The sequence below is a fragment of the Primulina eburnea genome, chromosome 13 (genome assembly GCF_022965805.1).
Source record: "Primulina eburnea isolate SZY01 chromosome 13, ASM2296580v1, whole genome shotgun sequence".
Classification (NCBI taxonomy): Eukaryota; Viridiplantae; Streptophyta; class Magnoliopsida; order Lamiales; family Gesneriaceae; genus Primulina; species Primulina eburnea.
Genome location: NC_133113.1, coordinates 29,347,715 through 29,367,797, shown reverse-complemented (window position 1 = coordinate 29,367,797; position 20,083 = coordinate 29,347,715). Strand labels below are relative to the sequence as shown.

General features: G+C 33.8%; 2 protein-coding genes and 1 pseudogene across 5 annotated transcripts; 1 reads left to right on the top strand and 2 right to left on the bottom strand.

Moving 5' to 3' along the window:
• Positions 1-4,118: 4,118 nt before the first annotated feature.
• LOC140809424 (uncharacterized) lies at positions 4,119-9,644 on the bottom strand (annotated as a pseudogene).
• A 2,778-nt stretch (positions 9,645-12,422) lies between these two features.
• On the bottom strand, positions 12,423-14,838 carry LOC140809551 (F-box/LRR-repeat protein 12). Of its 4 annotated transcripts, none has more exons than XM_073167206.1 (2): positions 14,603-14,838; positions 12,423-14,504 (listed from the first exon to the last, which is right to left on the bottom strand). In XM_073167206.1, the coding sequence occupies exon 2, from the start codon at positions 13,744-13,746 to the stop codon at positions 12,574-12,576; it is 1,173 nt and encodes a 390-aa protein (XP_073023307.1). In that variant the 5' UTR covers positions 13,747-14,504; positions 14,603-14,838; the 3' UTR covers positions 12,423-12,573. The 4 variants fall into 4 exon arrangements, with proteins under 4 accessions (XP_073023307.1, XP_073023311.1, XP_073023308.1 ...); XM_073167210.1 differs by having other exon boundaries at positions 12,423-14,007; XM_073167207.1 differs by having other exon boundaries at positions 14,620-14,838.
• A 1,512-nt stretch (positions 14,839-16,350) lies between these two features.
• On the top strand, positions 16,351-19,531 carry LOC140808858 (large ribosomal subunit protein uL18-like). Its single transcript, XM_073166166.1, has 9 exons — positions 16,351-16,445; positions 16,999-17,068; positions 17,155-17,246; positions 17,671-17,797; positions 17,882-17,961; positions 18,088-18,204; positions 18,546-18,680; positions 18,816-18,985; positions 19,189-19,531. The coding sequence occupies exons 1-9, from the start codon at positions 16,443-16,445 to the stop codon at positions 19,298-19,300; spliced, it is 906 nt and encodes a 301-aa protein (XP_073022267.1). The 5' UTR covers positions 16,351-16,442; the 3' UTR covers positions 19,301-19,531.
• Positions 19,532-20,083: the final 552 nt, after the last annotated feature.

Below are 20,083 nucleotides of genomic sequence, written 5' to 3'. Positions count from 1 at the left end.
CAATATCAATTTCGGAGTGAGATTGAAAACATGAGTTATCTCGTTATAGCTCCACTTACGCTCAAACCAGAGACTAAATATATTTAAGAAGACAAAACCAGAGACTAAATATATTTAAGAAGACAGCTGATAGCACTGCCAAAATATCAATATAAATCCATATAATAAATGAGTACTAAAATTCTCAAATTTGATATTTATTTCTAGTTGAACTATGATACAAAGTCTAAGCTATGATATATCAATTACTAGGTAATATATGATAAAAAGAGAATTTCCCAAGTATAAATTTCATCATTAAAAAACTATATTAGACTACTTGAGTAGACCACAACTAAGTACTTGAAAAAGTTCAATACTTAGTTGCAAATTTGTTTTTTAAATAAAAAAATATTTAAATAAAATGTACATGTCATCCAAATGCATCTTGAATGGACATGCCAGCATTTTGTGAACTTACATTGCCTACTAAAATATCCAGTATTTTATTAACTTTTATATGTGTATCTCAATTATCAAATCAAGTATTTTAAAATTGAAATTATGTATTTCGCGAATAAAAGTAAATACTTCTAAATATTCAATGCTTAGTTGCGAATTTGTTTTTGTTTTTTAAATAAAGAAAATAATTAAATGAAATGAACATGTCATCCAAATACATATTGGATGGAAATGCGAGCATTTGGTGAACTTACGTTGCATATTTGAATATCTAGTATTTTAATACACATTCTGAGTATCTCATTTACCAAATCAAGTATTTTAAAACTGAAATTAGGTATTTCACAAGTAAAACTAAGTACTTGAAAAACTTCAATGCTTAGTTGCAATTTGTTTTTTAACAGTAAAAAAATAATTAAATGAAATGAACGTGTCATCCAAATGCATCTTGGATGGAAATGAGAGCATTTGGTTAACTTGCGTTGTATATTCAAATATCCAGTATTTTAATACACATTCTGAGTATTTAATTTACTAAATTAAGTATTTTAAAATTTAAATTAAGTATTTCGTAAGTAAAACTAAGTATTTCAAAAAGTTCAATTCTTAGTTGTGAATTTATTTTTTTTAAATAAAAAATTTTTAAATTAAATATACATATCATCCAAATGCATCGATCATGAGTGGAAAGAGAAGATAACAAACAAAAATATGTATTTATATATATATTTTTTATTAATTATAAGGGTAAAAAGGTAAAAATGCATGAAACATGTACTAAAAACTAAGTTTGTCTTTTGTCAGGTATTAAAATAGAAAAAAAAACTGATAGGTACTGAATCTTAAGTAAATAATGTGCAGATATATTTTTTTCCAAATTGCCCACATATTAATTACCCCCTATTTTTATGCTATATTTAGCTCCCTCAAACTTTTTTATCCTCTAACCTAATACTTCCGTTGAATATTTGGTAAATTGTATAGATTTGTTTTTTTAAAAAAAAATGAATGAACAAACCACAATATATCTTAAAAATAAGAATTACTTAGATACCTAATCAACTTTTAATTAGGCGGGTTAATTGCATAATTAATTGATTGATTTATCATTTTTCACTAAGTAAAGGTGCTTGGCAACAACATACAATGTTCAAAAGCATTAAAAAATAAAAGAACTGAAGGAATAGTAATTTATACGTGAGCTTTATCATACTTATAACATAAATAAAGAAACACAAAAATTGTTCTAAATTGTCTCACTAATTAATTTTATGGGACATATATTTGACTCGAGTCGATCATGAAAAAAATATTAGTTTTATGGTAAAAATATTACTTCTCATGGTACTAATTAGATCAGATTGACTCATCGTACAGTTGTAAATCGACGATATCGTCTCACAAAAGACCAATTCACAAACAAAAAACTTGGTAGAACGACTTAATTTCTAAAAATAAAATCACAATTTATTAGTATGTTGAAATGTAACTTCAGAAGTTAAGTTTGGAAACAAAATTCATTAAACGTGTGTACTGGGAGTTTGGTAGTTCCTCCTTTATTCTCCAATTATACAATAACAGCATTGCCTTTAATTGAAATCAAATTAAATATAACTTTATATAATTTAGATTGCTTAACCAACTAACCCCCTAAACCAAATTATTGAACCAGTCTTGCAATGACATTTTAGCCACATAAGTAAAAACTTGTGTGAGATGGTCTCACAGATCGTATTTTGTGATACATATCTCTTATTTGGGTAATCCATGAAAAATAATATTTTTTATGTTAAGAGTATAATTTTTTATTGTGAATATCGGTAACTTGACCAATCTCACAGATAAAAATTCGTGAGACCGTCTCACAAAAATCCTATTTTTATTTTAATATATATTTCTATGATAGTATATTCGATGGAAATGTTTATAAGACGGATTATTTAATAAAATAATTTTGTTTAACTTTTTAACCTTTTTAAATACATTTGAATATACTCAAATATACTTGAAAATATTATTATCGTGCACTATTTTAAGAATTTTAAAAATTACCCTCTCTTTTTATTAGTCGAATGATGTTAAGTATGCACATATTTAATTTATTGACGATGGATTCACGCTTATGTGACCATCCACCACGATGAAGCCATCCATGCCTACTCGGCTACTCCTACTAAACATTTTTTCCAATAAAGAATCAAACAATTATCAAGTCCTCCTGGTAGTGTATAATCTTACTATATTATAATATGTGAAACCTTAGAAAAATTATATTTTATAAATTTAATGGATGCCTATTTTTTTTTTGACTATTTTTTCATAAATTTAATAATTAAAAAGTAAAATAAAAAGTGATCAGTCAAAATATAAATTGATAACTCCAAAACTTCTTACCTTCTCTTCCAACTATTCCAAATTCTAATTATCATTATCACAATATCTTAACCCAGAAGGAAAAACTATAAATAAATTTAAATTTACTAAAATTTGAACTTGGCATATGCTCTATGCACTAGTTATATTTTAACTTGTAACCTTTTAGATCACAATCTAGTATCCCGCATTTACTTAGCATGAATAATATTTTACCGGCAGCGTAGTTCAAGGAAGTGAAGATCTATCTCGATGCTCGACGAGTGCGTAACTGGATGAGGCGGGCAACCGCCCCTGCGGTCCGACCGAGTAAAGCAGAAGCCCGGTGGGCTTGTCGGATATAATTTGAAAAGCCATGTAAATTTGATTTTGCACCACTTGAATGGACGAGTTTGAGATTTGTAGTCTACGAGTTTGAGATTTGTAGTTTAATGTTGGAAGTGGCCGGTGTCACGGCATCTGACGATTGCCCCCAAGATAGTACTTTTCCATGTTAAGTGTGCTATCGGCTCCAACCCAACCAACTACGGCACTCGAGCCACCATTTGCCCGTCGGGTGAGAATCCCATCGCGTATGAGTTTGGATTCGGTGGCAATAGCACAAAGCTCCATACGTTTGACGATGCTTGCACATACTGAAATGTACCCAGAGACATGTTAGACAATTGATGAAATTTCAATGCCGGCAAACGGAGATGGCTACGATTCGTGAAATTTCACCTATGACAGATCCAAATTTTGTTCTAATCAAGAAAATCTATGGCTACGCAACTATTTACTAACACTAAATTTTGTCTTTGTAAATTCGACAAGGTAGGAAAAGAAAGTTGAATGGCGTAACGTGACTTTACACAACCATTGCACGCTCCGGTATCCTGTCATTTGAAGTTTCTTAATTCCAAATTCCAGGCCAATACATATATCGCCTCTCTTCATGTACACAGTCACAACCATATCAATTCTTCTTTTTGTATAATAACAGTGACAACAAGGGCTACAAAACGTGCGTTGACCTAACGATTATTAACAGTGGATTTTTAGAAGAACAAACCCTCGACAGCACTTCAAAAACCATTCAAGGACAGCACTTCAAAAACCATTCAAGGACTTTCCCTAAAGAAGTTTACAAAAACTAAAAATCAATTCTACGCTACTGAATGCAATTGGATGCTACAAATGCTAGTTCCTTGGAGAACTGAAGCAACTGAAAGAAAGAAAAGGCAGAAAACAACAGGCTAACAACTGAACTAAAATAATGAAGAAACGACTTTAACGAAAATTTCAACTGGACTTGAGTGGACCTCAGCCAACTTATTTGCAGTAGATGTATTTCAGAGGTCAAACTTGAAAGAGGCAGAATTATCGTAAGTTGAAGCAAGCTAACAAGGACCTCGAGATTAATTTGGTAGGGTAGTTCGAGGAAGAATGGTGTTAGCCAGCTCTACATTCAGCCTTACAGGAAGTGGCGGCATCTGCTTCATTACTTCTGGCATGTCACTACAGCTGTAATACACAATTCATACAAGGTTTTTTAGAATATTATGGATTCAATACTAACAACGATCTTAGCAGTTGCATTGAATGTGTATGTCAAAAGCATGTATAAGAGAAGCCGCATTCTTCTGAATTGTTCTGGCAGGATTTAAAAATACAGATGATAGATTGGAATCAAGAACAATTGATGGTTATTTATCAAGACAGTGCATTCGAGATTCATTAAATAATAAAGAGTATACAAAGAGTAAGGCAAAAAGATGCAGTTGATAATGAGGAAAATAGGCAGCAAACATCAGAAAAGTCCATATATGCATCAATTATGTGCAAATGATCCCGCATAATTCAAATGAATGAAAAGCTAAATCGACATATAGGTAGGAAATCCAGGACGTACTCATTTAAGATAGAAAGGATATTATTTCGAGCTTGAAGGAAGAGATTGACGTTCTCATGAAACTGCATGCAGAAAAAAACAAAAAAAAATGTCAAACACGATTAATTATATCTAGGGATGAAGCATAGTTCCATGCTGTCCAATGGAAAACCTAAGACAATGGCCGAGGAATGCCTACAGCTAAATTTTAACTGAAACCAGAAATCAGTAACATATAGAACTAACATGGAAAATTCAGACAAATTCATTATTATTACAGCATAATCTCCGCATTATATTTAGTAGGGCATTTAATAAACAGCCTTACTCGATTTCCTGTTATTGGATCTGTTCCGACAAAAAATTACCAAAATTAAGCCTTTCAAGACACCACAACGGTCTTGCAAAGCAGGAAACGTTTACTATTTGTTAAGAGCCTATTTGCAAACACTTAAACGAAGGGCTTCTTCACTCAAAAGCAAAAAATACTTGTGTTTGGTCTGCAAACAGCTCATAGAGTAGCTCCTACTTTATAGTATTTTAAAAAACTAGCTCGGAGACAGAAGCTGCCTCCTCCATGCTTTTCCAACTCATATCTATGTTTCAGCAGTTTTTAAGCACACTCTACTAGGAATAAAAACCACTTGAACATTTTGATTTATTCATAAGTTCTTCTAATACAGAAGCCCAAACAAATAGGCCCCAAGAGTAAAAAGATTGTTTGGCCATTTGGAATCCACCATGTGATAGCATTCAACAACATAACATTGGGTATTGCTACATCTAAGCATCCAGCATCATAATATTCCATGACCAAATAAACCAAGTAAATCGCCATGGTGAGTTTAACCTTCCATTAGTATGCACAGTTGTTTACAGCTAAAATCTCTATTAGTGAAAGAAATGCTGGTTCTCATTGTGGATATCATTCATCAAAATACACATGAAACTATCAAATAGTTACCAACTTTTAGACCCTTGCAGTTAAAAAAATAAGTATATGAAGCTTCAAGTACCTTGAAAGCAGCAAAGTTGGAAGAAATTTGATCCAATGCCTGAGCATTTTGCTCAAGAAGTTGTCCAGTGGTACCACCAATCACTGAAAACACAAATTTGAAGTTCTAAAAAGAAAAAATAAAATAACAAACCATCTAGATGATATAAGTAAACTTTGTCATTTGATCGATCAGCTCTATAGAACAGAGCACTTCAGTAGTTTCAACAATATACTTCATCATAATGGTATCTTAAGTGATTATAATCATCTAAAAACTATCCGATGAACTATGAGGAAATTCTAGCATCAGAGATGACTGTAATTGAGGATATGAACTACAATGAGATCCACTTGACGTTTGAAATTTCATTTTAGAGACTCATTTTTTCTCTGGACACGAGATTGTATATTTGATGCCAGTTGGATTGTGAGAGTTGAGATGTCACAAGCAATATCCATATACACCATAACATTTTGAAGATACAGTTTTTATAGTTACCGTTTTCCATCAAGTCATAATACAAAAAAGGTAATTATCCAGCAGATGTCATTACTTATGTTTAATTTATATGCATCATCTTACCTGTACAGTATAGCTGCAAACAATTATAAACTGAGAGAAAGTGAGCACTGAGACACATGATTTCAGGCAGATAACCAGACAAAATAGAATTTGGCGGATGATGCATTAACATATAAGGCTCCACAGAGAAAAAGGCAATAAGCATGAGACACATGATTTCAGGCAGATAGCCAGACAAAATAGAAATTCGCGGAGGATGCATTATCATATTAGGCTCCACAGAGAAAAAGGCAATAAGCATGTGGCACAAAAAAGTTCACTTTCTTTCTAGAGTGAAAGGAAAGAGTATGGACTGACTCTTGTATGAGATTCCATCATCGCTGTCCATCGACATCATTGAAGAAACATATGGAGGATCATTGGAGCGATTTGGAACTTGAGAAGATTTTGGCAACGAATCTGTAGTCTTTTCCTGAGAAAAATAATTTGGATAGGATATAAAGTGAGGTAAATATAATTCTTTTGAACTCTAGGCATATCAATTTCTTAAAACCGCTGTATATGTCTAAAATATAGTATTTTTATTCCACATAAAACAGGGGAAATGAAAATGAACAACAAAACAACACCGTACTTTTTCAAAACTAATTATTTGCACCTCTCTTATTTGTTAGTTCAACCTGAGAAGTAGAACACAGACACCATTAAACCATTTATAATCTGTTTTTCGAACTTTTATAAATGAGGAAACCTTCTAACTAGGATACCATAATTCTAAGACCAGTGCAAATAATGTTATTCATTATGATAGATGCTAACGTCCAACGAAAATAATCATAAAATTTTGTAATTATTTGGAGAGGTACACAGAAAACTCGTATGATTTAGTAAATAGGAAATGTACATGTCCATTACAATCATTTACAGTATTAGTGCTATGGGAAAATAATCACAATTTGAAATGAAATTATCATGTAAACTTTCCATTAGAGAAACAAGTCTTGGTGGTAGATGCATAAAGTGATTCCTGCCTGGGATTATCATTTGCTCTGCTCAATCTTTTCATGCAAGAATTATGCTGACTGTTTATTAAATTCATTACATGACTTTCCGTAAAGTCGTACTAATTCTCAATCCCATTCTTAGATGAAAAAATGTATTGTGAAGATGTTGAACAAAGAGGCACTCATTTATTGTGTAGTTAAATAGACAGGTGATGAAAAAGGACATCATGAAACTACGAATATACCTTTTTGTCTTTATTTTTCTTTGAAGAATTTTGATCATCTTTCCTTCTCTTTCCGTTTTCCTTTTTCTGCCAAACATTGAAACATTGAAATCAGTATTTCCAGAATTAGCTCAAAACAAATATCAGTTTGTCACGACTATCCCTTTTAGTCACGCTCTTCTTCCCATAGTCCACCACTAATCATAATTGAAACAAATCCAAATAGATTTTTTACTTCTACAACAGATCAAATACATCTCATCTAGTTTCTTTTCAAAAAATAAAAAATAAAAAAAAATACATCTCATCAAACACAGCTGGGATTTAGTATTATAATTCACCCACCTATACAAGGGGAAAAAAATAAGCATGCAGGCTCTTCAGATTTAAGATTTCAAACTAGTTTTGTTCTCCTGGGGGTTAAATCGACCTTTGACACCTCTAATCGAATTTCAGGATTTTATAACCCTCCCAAACATTCAAGGGAATTTATTATTAACCATCTTAACAATCAAACTATATAGAAAACTTCAGGTCAGATGGAGCAACTTCTTAACACAACCGCAACTCTGCTGCACCCCACAGAATATATCTTATGCAACAAACTGCGCCAGATTTTATCACCATGTGCAAGCGCAACCTCATAATTGAACAAAATATACCAATAAAAACGTCCAGTGAATTAATGAGAGAAAATAAGGATCTACTTTTTTTTGGTCCATTCACCCATACTATGACAGGTTCTAGAATAATGCACCAAGACACACTCTAAAATTAATGGCTAGTATAATAAAGAGACAGAAGGGCATCAGACTCGTCTTTGTATGATTTCTTGCATGGAAAGTGATCTTTTGAATAAAAGTATACAACAATTGAACTTCTTACATTCCATCGGGGTCAAGAAATCTTGTCTGTGACACCATATCCTACAAGGGCTTACTCTATTTTTTCTTCTCTCTAAGGACAAATATGAAGTGAAAAGATTTAGCTAGCCAGCATGGCTCAAGGCTAGTAATAAATTTTGATTTATATTTGATGTCTTGAAAACCAATTCGGCAGAAAAAGAATCCTATTATGCCGAACTTTTAGTGTCAGATAATCTGATTGTGGAATATCACAATAACAGATCAAAAAAGCAAATTAAAAGAACCAAAAAATGGGGAAAAAGAGCTCACGTTCATCCATCTGCAACGTAACGCAACATCGCGAACTGTCTTCTCTTGTAATGCCTGGGCAATTTTAGCATATCGAACTAATATGGTTTCTGAGGCATATCTGGAAAAGAGCGATGATAGAAATGACATTAACATCGAGCCAATGCAACAAATATTGTGACCAAGAGATCACTGCTGGTCACAAGGTAGGCAAGTGCATTTTCTGCCATTTCAATCGTCATATGGTAGCTTTTCCAACCAAACGAAGTCAAATTTGCACTTGCATCCATTTATAATCTAAATTTTATGGGTTTACGGATGAATCAAATAATGGATTAGGCGGCTTCGAGTTAGTCCTGAAAGTGACTTGGTCACTTGGACCAAACGGATAGTATAAACAAAACTGTGCTCAGAGTACAGTCCTGAATACATAGAGGTTACAAAACGTTGGAACCCAAGCCAGTGGAAGATCAACTATCCATAACCGGACGAACACCGAAATTGGAGGAAATTTGAGCCGTAGCATAAAAAACGCATCCAAACAACCCGTAATCATGTTGACAGACAAACAGCAATCAAAACATACAGAGGTATGAGAGACATAATAGCCACGGAGAAATAAAGAATCAGGAAGAACCTAACTTCGCAAGTAAATCTTCGAGGGTAGACTGTTCTTCGGGAGTCCAATCGAGAGATATGCCAGGATTGTGGCGGAGGGTGGTCTGAGCTGGTCCCAGCCGCAGAGTTCTCCGCCACCGAAAGACCTCCGCCGTTACTCTTGACGGCATCACCATTTGCATTCTCCTTACCTCCACCGCTGCAATTCCCGTTGTTGATATTCCCATTATTATGGTCACTCTGACCCCCTGAAGGGCTAGCACTAGCGGCCATGAAAATTCCAAATCAACAACCAAGAAATCAGAATTTCGATTCGATTCAAAATCAATTATGTTCCCAAATCGGATTCGATAACGATTATTCTGGTACGCGCCAGAAACGTGAATAGATGAGATTATCTGGATTAACAAATAATCATACAAATATTTAGAGACCGGATGAAGATACTATCTGATGGAACTGGTGTAAAGCGCAGCTTTTAATTTCATTGTGGTACTTAGATTTCGAAATCGACTTCAATTTATCCCCGTATTTTCAACTATTTTCATTTTAACACCCTTTTGCTTCAGATATTTTTTGGTCGTGCTAATTAAATCGGTCATATTCACATAAGTATTATAATAAGGAACCAAAAAAATGTATTTTTCTGGATTTTATGTATGTTGATTTTCTAGTCTAATTAATTGTTTTAGAAAATTTAATTATTAAATCTGATTAAAAATAAAATATATTATCCTTTTTATAAATTCAAAATTACAGATAATGACAGAAAAATATTTTGATATCAAGAATTTGAGATGGTGATAAACTTAGATGGGATAATGACAGAAAAATATTTTGATATCAAGAATTTGAGATGGTGATAAACTTGGATGAGATAATGACAGAAAAATATTTTGATATCAAGAATTTGAGATGGTGATAAACTTGAATATGATAATTAACTCGATTATAAATTTACTAAAATGCAGTTGAATGGTAATTTTTATTAAATGGTCAAGGGGTATTTTGGTCTATTTGCTTAAAGAACGACTAAAAAAATTAATGTTTATGTTAAAATTGAAAATAACAGTTTAGATGATGTAAATGAACTGTTATACATACTATAGCAAATAAAGCTATACTTAATATGTGTTAACATCTTAAATCATTTTTCAATTAGACTGAATAATTTGATCTATTAGAAACAAGTTCTAAGTGTGAAATCTGTTCATATTAGCGAGTATGATATAAAATCAACAATTCGGTTTTCATCAACAGACTTATCAGCAAGATGATAGTGTTAGCAACACAAGTAAATAGTAATAAATATAGAGGCAAGAAGTTGTTTATGGAAATTTGAAGGCTAAGTTTCTACATCTTCTTCCTTTATTTTGCTTACACAAGTATTCCAATAGAAACATGGATTAGTAGACAACTAGTTTAAATCCACTTCAACTCAGTTTCACAACCCTAAAGAACTAAAACTCCTAACACTCTTTTTTTTCAACTTGATCTGTTCAGAAACAAGCTTTTGACTGTTACAAATGATTATCATCATACAACGCTCACGTGTAAATGATAAGTGAGATTACAAAATGCACAATATTGATCCTGAATCGATATAATGAGAAACTTTAGCGTGTGCAAAAATATTTTAATAGGTACAATACATATTTTTGTACAAAGCTTAAGTAATTTAATAGGTCTATTTTAATATTTGAGTGAGTCTCATGTGAGACCGTCTCACGGGTCATAATCTGTGAGACGGGTCAACCATATCCATATTCACAATAAAAAGTAATACTCTCAGCATAAAAAGTGATATTTTTTCATGGGTGACCCAAATAAGAGATCCGTCTCACAAAAACGACCCGTGAGACCGTCTCACACAAGTTTTTGCCTTAATATTTTATGAACAAAACACATAGCTAAATTTTCAGCAAATAAAATACTCGAATTTGATTTGGAGTTTGGTCATGTATTTGATTGTACATGCAATCCATGCTCTTTCGAAATTTTTATTTTCCTTTTGAAAGAAATGTGATTAAAAACTAGTCATAACAAGATTGTACTAGATTGGAATCTAATAAGTTGAGGAGACAAAGGACAATTATACAGTGCAATATTACTTCCGTTCCCAAACCATCCACCGGACCACCACAAGCACATACAGTATGAGAGGAAGAAGCACAATTATGGGTGAACATTGGTTATAACCGAACCGACTTAAACGAGTTACCGAAAACCGAAGTGATCGAATTATTTTTCGACCAAACTGAACCAACCGAATTTTTCAGCCAAACCGATTAAATCGAACCAAAATAACATTTTTTATGAAAAAACATAAACAATAGAATTTTATCCCATTTAACCAAACATGGCCATCTCTAATCCACTGCACTACATTCTGCATAGCATTGGTGTTACACTAAAATCATATCCAACCACATTGCACTACATTTTACATTACAATAGAATATTCCAAGAATATTCTTTTTTTTCAATATTAATATTTATGTTTTATGTTAATTATTTATAACACATTATTAATTTAACGCATTATTAATTTAATCTGTGTTTTAATGTATTATTAATTGTTTTTTTTATTTTTACACTTAATTAATTTCTAATCAGAATATTAAAAATTTTATAATTAAAATTTCAAAAAAATATTAATTAATTATATATTAAAAACACTTATATTAAATTAATCAAATTAAAAACTAAAAAAAAATAATAAAAAAATTGTGGCGTAGCAAAATTGTTGTGCCACATGTGGAGCAGCTTGTAGAGCTGCTCCAATCCCGCGCCAGTTTTGGTGCTGGATTGGAGTGAAAAATCATGACACCACAATGGTGTGGCACCAATGTGGTGCCATGATGGGACAAGGTAATCGATGGTGCTGAGCCGGTAATTCCATGGACAAGGCCGACAGTGACTGGACACTTGCTGAAAGAAGTTTTCGATTTGGCCAAGGAATCGCCAAGGCTCAGCAGAAATGGAAGAGTCCGAAAGGAGATTAAAAAAATGGAGAGAACTCTAACCTTTTCCCGTCGGCCATGGTTTTCTAGAAAAAGTTAGGGTGAAGATATTTGAAGTGATAAAAGAACAGAGATGATTATTATTTTTTTCATTACTCACAGGTTTGAGTTCATAAAATGTTTTCTAAATTTGGCTCAATATCTCAAAAAAGCCTAAATGCTAACAACACAGGAAATGAGTTCTTGACATTCATCTGTCTTATGCTTAATGTATTCGACACTTGTACTGCAAAAATTATAAATGCAAACAGGAAATACATGTTTTTTTCCCTCAGTTTATAAGAAAAAAGACGGGGACATAAGAGGGAGTCAAATTTCCAAACAAAATTAATATTATTTGTACCAGCTATGACCTGAAGGCCGAAGCAGGCGCAATGCACATAACTTCATCATCCACAATCTTCACGTCACTTCTCAAACACTTGAACATCTCAATAGCCGTCAAGCTCAACTTTCTGCATCGACTCAAGTACAAATGCTGCATCCTTTTGCAGCCCTCTCTCAGAGATTGCAAGCCCTGATCACAGAGGTTCTGGCACCGGTTCACATGAAGACGCTCCAATTTACCACAGTTCGACCCGATTGATGCCCATCCTGCCAATCTAACTTCATGGCACAGAGCCAAGTTCCACTCTTGAAGCAGTGGACACCCCACTGAAATTGCCACTATAGCTTCGTTCCCAATGGTTCTGCACAACCGAAGATTCAGCACTCTGAGTTGGGAAAGATATCCAGAATCCATCGATGCCAATCCGTGACCGTGTATGCTCCAGATTAAGTTGGAAATGTTTAAGTACTCTAAGCCACCACCACTAACCATGCCCTGTATTCCTTCCGGCTCAAGCTTACACGAATCGGCTTCTAAGTAAACTAGTGTATTTGAACATCCTTGAAAGCCAACACCACTTATATTTCTGCAGTGAGATATGTTGATAGCTCGAATATGGCGGCAATTTTGGGTGAGAGCACGAATCCCATGATCAGAAACAAGTACAGAGTACGAGATATTGACATCTTTTAGTGCGACACAAGATTTAGAGAGTACTTCCAATCCAATATCAGTAATGTCACACCGGTAAAGGCTAATGGTTGTCAAAGAAGGGCAGCCATGTGCAATGATGGAAAGCCCGTGATCTGTTATGTCAAAACAACAATCTAGATGCAAGCTCTGCAACTTTGAGCCATAGTGAAGCAATGCAGATAAACCTAAATCAGGGAGCTCGGTACACCCAGATAGTGATAGCGACTGTAGCTGCTGAAAACGACGGAGTAACTGGTGCAGATGGAAGGGAAGGATCTTGGTTGAAGGAAGGATGTGTGAGACGGTCCTTAGACAAGTGAGCGAACAATGGAATTGCAAAGATCGACGAGAGGAATTTTGAATGTGAAGCCACCGACGACAAGTTAGTCCAAATGATTCACGATCAGAACAACAGTCAAGATTTTGAAAAATAAAATATAAGCAATCGTCAGGGAGTTGGAGGACGGATGTTGACAGAATGATTGGATCATTGGTCATTTCGACACACTATAAGTCTTTAAAAGGTTGCAATGCCCAAATATTTAACACAAGTGCAATCAAGTCTCCACAGTCCACATTATAACCATGGGATGTCCACAAGAGCAGGAAGATGGTACACCTAATCAACTTGAGTAAACTATTTGGGATAGCTAAAACGAAATGACATAATCCATGTTAATAAATCTGTTATACTTGGAACCTAAGCCAAATGTTCAATAATGATAGATGGTTCAAGGAGAAGAAGGTTGTCAGATATAGCTGCAAAGATTGAGAAAGAAACAAACTGGTCACATAAAGCTATAAACATTCATAACATTGATTCAATGAATAAAAGAAGAAACGAGCATAGCATGCTGATATATTATGGCACATTGAATGTACAATGTTAAAGCTGTTGCCAGAAATGGTCATAATTCACTACATAGTCAACACTTCAATGCATCTTCAGACGTAGTTATACCACACGAGAATGACACCGACCAAATAATATACACACATGGCATAAGCCATATTTTCTGAAGAGATTAGCCCCGTGACTTGGTTCCTCAACTTAAAATCACTGCATTTTACCAAGTAGAATCCCAGTTCCAGTCGAAAGTAAATAATTCTGCTTAAGATCGACAAAATATACTGTTCATCACACCTGGCGGACTTTACAGCCTTGCATATTAGCTCCGTATAATACGAGATGAATTATCTAGTACAAACATATTTGATTACAATAAAATCACGATGAGAATTTCAAATTCAAGAACCTAGAAAGCATAAAAAAGGTCGATTCAGTAAGCATCAATTCCCAAAGGCCGAAGGAAACGAAACAACGATTCAAGAGCTTAATTAAAAACACGAACACCAAATTGAGAAAATTACTGAGACGAAAATGAGGGGATGTTGTTTTCAACCAGGGTGACCACAGCTTGTAAGAATTCTTGACTCGAGGATGAAACAGAACTCGTCGCCTCAGTTCATTGGATGATTTGCAGCAAACCATCAATCAAATGTTTTGAATTTCTAAGATCGTTATCCGGTAAAAAAAAAGAGGAGAGAAATTTAAAAATTAGGACAAGGTTAAGGCCTGAACATTTGATAATGTCAATTATTCCACTATTAACTTCACTTTTGGCCCCTTGTTTTTAGATTTGATTGACAATATATTCAACTCGACACATTCAAGGAAATGTTATGATTTTTTTTGAAATATTAGTTTAGATGTAAAATTTGAAAGTTATGTCATCATGTTTCAATAAGAATAAGAGTAAGTCTAAGTCTATTGTCAGACGTTCTCAAGAATCTTTATCCGTGAGACTGATCAATCCTACCGATATTCACAATAAAAATAATACTCTTACCGTGTGTTTGGCAACCAAGATTTGGGAGGATTTCATGGGATTTGGATTTCAAAATCTTATTTTTACTGTTTGGCAAGGTGTTAAAAAAAAGGATTCGGATTTGCTTATGATTTCACGAGATTTCCACAAGTACATACAAATCCCATCAAATTTGATAAGATTTGGTTGGATATGGATTTTAAAAACATAAAATTATTTTTTTATCCAACACATCATTCTCTAACAAAAGTTTCTAAAGGTAGTTTAGTAAAATTTTAAAATTCCAAATTCGAATCTTTTTTTCTCCAAACAAGAAATGGATTTGTAAATATCATTTTTAAATTTTAAACCAAACACCAAATGAAATTTCAAATACTTGAATTTCCAAATCCAATTCCAAATCCCACGAAATCCTCTCAAATCCTGGTTGCCAAACACACAAAAGCAGTATTTTTTCATGGATGACCCAAATAAAAAATCCGTCTCAAAAATATGACTCGTGAAACCGTTTCACACAAGTTTTTGCGTAAGATTAATAATCTTAATATCTAATAATTTATTTAAAGTTTCAAATTAACCTAAAACTTAATGTCAAAGTAACAACAATATTTATTTAAAAGAAAACTGTATTTTAAGTTATATATATATTTCGATTTTGATATTTTGTTTGTCAAACTTTAATTTTAATCATATATATTTCATGTTGTGACATTTATTTTCATCATGAAGTTTTGATGATGGAGCAATGTACACATCAGCACATATCACCACTCACCACCGTATCAATGTCACGTCGTTGTCGTATCGAAAAAAATAATTTAAATCATAAAAAAATTACAAAAATAACAAACTAAATCAAAATTTGATATTGTAAATAAACAAAGTCTCCATGAACAAATATTTTAGATCAAACATTTAAATTTATATTTATATTTTATTATTATTATCATAAGCAACACATATGAGAAGTTATAGATATTAAGGAAAAAAATGCCATATAATATGGATATATTTAATTTTGTACTACAAAGCTAATATTTTCAACATTCATACAAAATTTAAATAAATTATGAAAATGTTAAAAGATGAAAATTCTCGATGAGATTGAATAGAGAAGAAGTAAAGAACGCTTTCAATCGTTAAATACAGATCCACTCGTTATGTTAGTGGAAGCAAAGTGAGCCCAGTTGCAATATTCTCATTCAACAATATGGGCTCACAAATAAGCCCAAACCAAGATGGAATGTTCGTATAATTCAGCCCATAACTTCACTAGGGTTTACTTCTATTTAAGGGTTGCCGCAAACATTAATCTTGTTTCGTCCCTCTGTTTGCAGGCTGCAGCATAGCGAAAAGCAGTCGACAATGGTGAGATTTTAGTTTTGAGTTTTGAAATAAATTTTGCTGTTCTTTTGTTCAATAATTTGTTTTGTGATGGGATGTTTCTCTTCGTAACGTTATGTGTTTGTGCTTAGATTTTAAAAGGAAAAATGTTACTGTAAGCTCTTTTTGGTTCCTTACCTAGATTTCAACTGCGTTTGGATCAAAAACTGTTTTGTTGATTTTTAATGTGTTTTTGCTTGTATATCTCAGTGTTCTAATGATGTAATGGCCGAGTATCTGTGGTTTTCGTTTATTTTATTTTATCTTATTTTTAAATTTGAAATTTTCTTCGATTTGTATCTTGAAAATGTTATGGGATGGATTTTGGTGACATTTGGTTGAGTTCTCAGGTTGATATGACGTGTATGGCGTATGTTTTTGGGTCGTCATTTGAAATTTTTGTCTTGAAAAATATAACTTCTGCTTTTTTAACATGATTTTACTTTTTCTACTTATAGTTTAGGTGGAGTTTATGTTAGTAGTCCATCTATATGTTTACTCTATTGCAACATTTTAACATTTCATGATCTATTTACAGGTCTTTGTCAAGGCGCAAAAGTCGAGAGCCTACTTCAAACGGTTCCAAGTTAAATTCAAGAGAAGGAGGCGTGAGTAACTGACGATGTTTTATGTACTGCTTTTGTATTAAGTCAGTAGCTTGATGACTTTGAAATAATAATTATTTTTAATTTAGAGGGAAAGACTGACTACCGGGCAAGGATTCGACTGATCAACCAGGACAAGAATAAGTACAACACTCCGAAATATCGCTTTGTTGTGCGATTTGTATCCTGACACGCCCTCATTTGTCATTAATGTAAAATAATTTTTTTGTTAAATCAATTGAAGCATTTGATATTTTGCTTTGGGTCCCAATCACCTTGGATGCACAAATATCAGTACCTATATTCCCCAAATTGTATATTTGTTTGAAATTCTAATTTTTAACTCTATTTTTTAATCTTGTAAATTCTTTTTGAAGTGAGCTATGGGGTGTTGTAGGCAGTGGATTACATGTTATTTGAAATCCGTGTATGATAACCATCTTAATGAGCATGATAGTATCTCTACTGATTGATTGTACTTGAATAGTTTAGAAGTTCATTTGTGTTGAGTTATTGATGTGGAATTTGCGTGTTCTGGTGGGCATCTATATATATGTATATCTATCTATCTATCTTTGCATAGTATATCCTTAATTCACTCTTAGACCAATAAAGATATAATTGCCCAAGTTGTCTCTGCAAGCATTGCTGGTGACCACATCCTTGCTGCTGCTTATTCCCATGAGTTGCCTATCTATGGCCTTGAAGTCGGCCTCACCAATTATGCTGCTGGTATTTTTTAGTGAATTATTTTCCGGATACTTTACGCTTGCTTATAAATGGTTTCTAATGTATAGTGTTTTGAATTTGATCTAGCTTACTGTACTGGACTTCTGCTGGCTCGTAGAGTTCTGAAAAAACTCGAAATGGATGAGGATTATGAAGGGAACGTTGAGGTTATCGATCCATTCTCTGCATATCTTATTTATCTTTTTGTGGATGTTATATCATTAATCATTGTCGGACACCCCATATGGTATGAGGTTTTTACGATGTTTGTCGATGGCGAATAATCTTTTCAGGCCACTGGAGAGGATTATTCCGTTGAACCATCCGAAAGCAGAAGGCCTTTCCGTGCACTCCTTGATGTTGGACTTTTAAGAACTACCACTGGAAATCGTGTTTTTGGTGCCCTCAAGGTATCGTCGTTTCATGATTAGGCATTTAGATTATGGCCATTTTCTGGGCAGTTTGATTTTTATATGTTTATATGTATGTTTTGTAAGGATCTTTACTGTTTCTGGTTTTGTGGGATTTTCTTCATGTCTACCTCCTTTGATAATCGGGTTTTGAGGCATTTCTTGAGAGAACCTCTCAAGATCAATGCAAATACTTTGTAAAATGAATTTAAGCTGCTCATTTACTCGAAGTTATTTACAAGTACCATGGTGCCCCTTACCGACGAGGAGTAGTTTGGAATAAATCTTTTTATTTAATAGTTAAGCTTTAGTGTCAACTCTGCTCCTTCATCTCTTCACAGGGAGCTCTGGATGGTGGACTTGACATCCCTCACAGTGATAAAAGGTTTGCTGGATTTGACAAGAGCAGCAAGCAGCTTGACCCTGAAGTGCATAGGAAATACATCTATGGTGGTCATGTTGCTTCCTATATGAATGTAAGTTTTAACTAGAGATATTTACTGTGTTGTAACACATGGCTTGCCTTTTATAACTTTTTGGTTGGTCATGATACAGTAACAATTTCTTGTTCTGCTAGTGCTTTAATTTTTTTTACAACCTGAACTGTGCAGATTTTGATGGAAGATGAGCCCGAGAAGTACCAATCTATCTTTAGCAGGTTTATCAAAAAGGGTATTGAGTCAGAGAACATGGAGGAGATGTACAAGAAGGTTCATGCTGCCATTCGTGAAGATCCCACAAAAAAGAAATCTGAAAAACAACCCCCAAAGACGCACAAGAGGTATAGCGATCTCGCCATCTGATCAGATTATTTCCTATCTTATTCCCTAGAGTCTAGGGCATGCTGTGATAAGTGGTTGTCATGTGCTCCATGCTATGTGCTCTAGTAATTGTGGTCGAGAAATCGTCTAATCAATAAATCAGTCTTTATTTTAACTAACTCAAACTATTTTCTCAATTTGTGTTTTGGAATCACTTCTGCAGATTCAACCTTAAGAAGCTAACTTACGAGGAGAGGAGGGAGAAGCTGATCCAGAGGTTGAATGCTCTTAATGCTGCAAAAAACAATGACGAAGACGAGGATGATGACGAGTGAACAGAACACCCTGCATTTTAAGACCCCATAAATTTCTACCTCCAGCACACCATAAATTTATGCTTTCAGCACACCCTGCACAGGGGCTTTCTTTGTTTCTCATATGTAAGGAGATTTGGCGGTTTCGTTATTGTTTTTGGACACAGTACTACTTGTGGAAGTGATCGATGTCGTTTTCCCTTGTTCTGAATTTTGAATCAGCTATATTAATGGTTTTAGATTTGAAAGAAACGTTGTCCTACTGGCCCCGACAATGGGTATTTGGTTTATGCTCTCTTCAGATGCATTTTTACAAATGTGAATTTTGGTCAACGAAGGTTTACACATGAAAACGAAATATTTTCTTGATATAATCTGAAGTAAGCAGAGCCCACTAAGAAACACCATTTGTTTTTAAGGGACAAAAACGATATACAGCATATCTGATCGAACAATTTCAATGACTTGTCGTCGAAAGCAAAGAAACATGGAAAGCTTCAATCATCATTAGGGTCAAAATCCTTAACCTTCAAATCTGCATCTTCTCCATGCTGAATGCAGTCGTCGATTTGGGATATGTACTGAATACTGCACAAATTGAGGAGATATTAATGTTTCCATTAGCTATAACTTGAGGCCTAGAAGTCTCTTCCCTACGCCTCTCTGGGTTTAGATATTAATGTTTCCATTAGCTTCAATCATACAGACACGCTGCAACGATTTTTACACACGTGCGCAAAACTTAACCAGGTTTATCCTCATGTTTAAAGCTTCCCCAGCCAATGAAGATGAAAATGAGGAGAT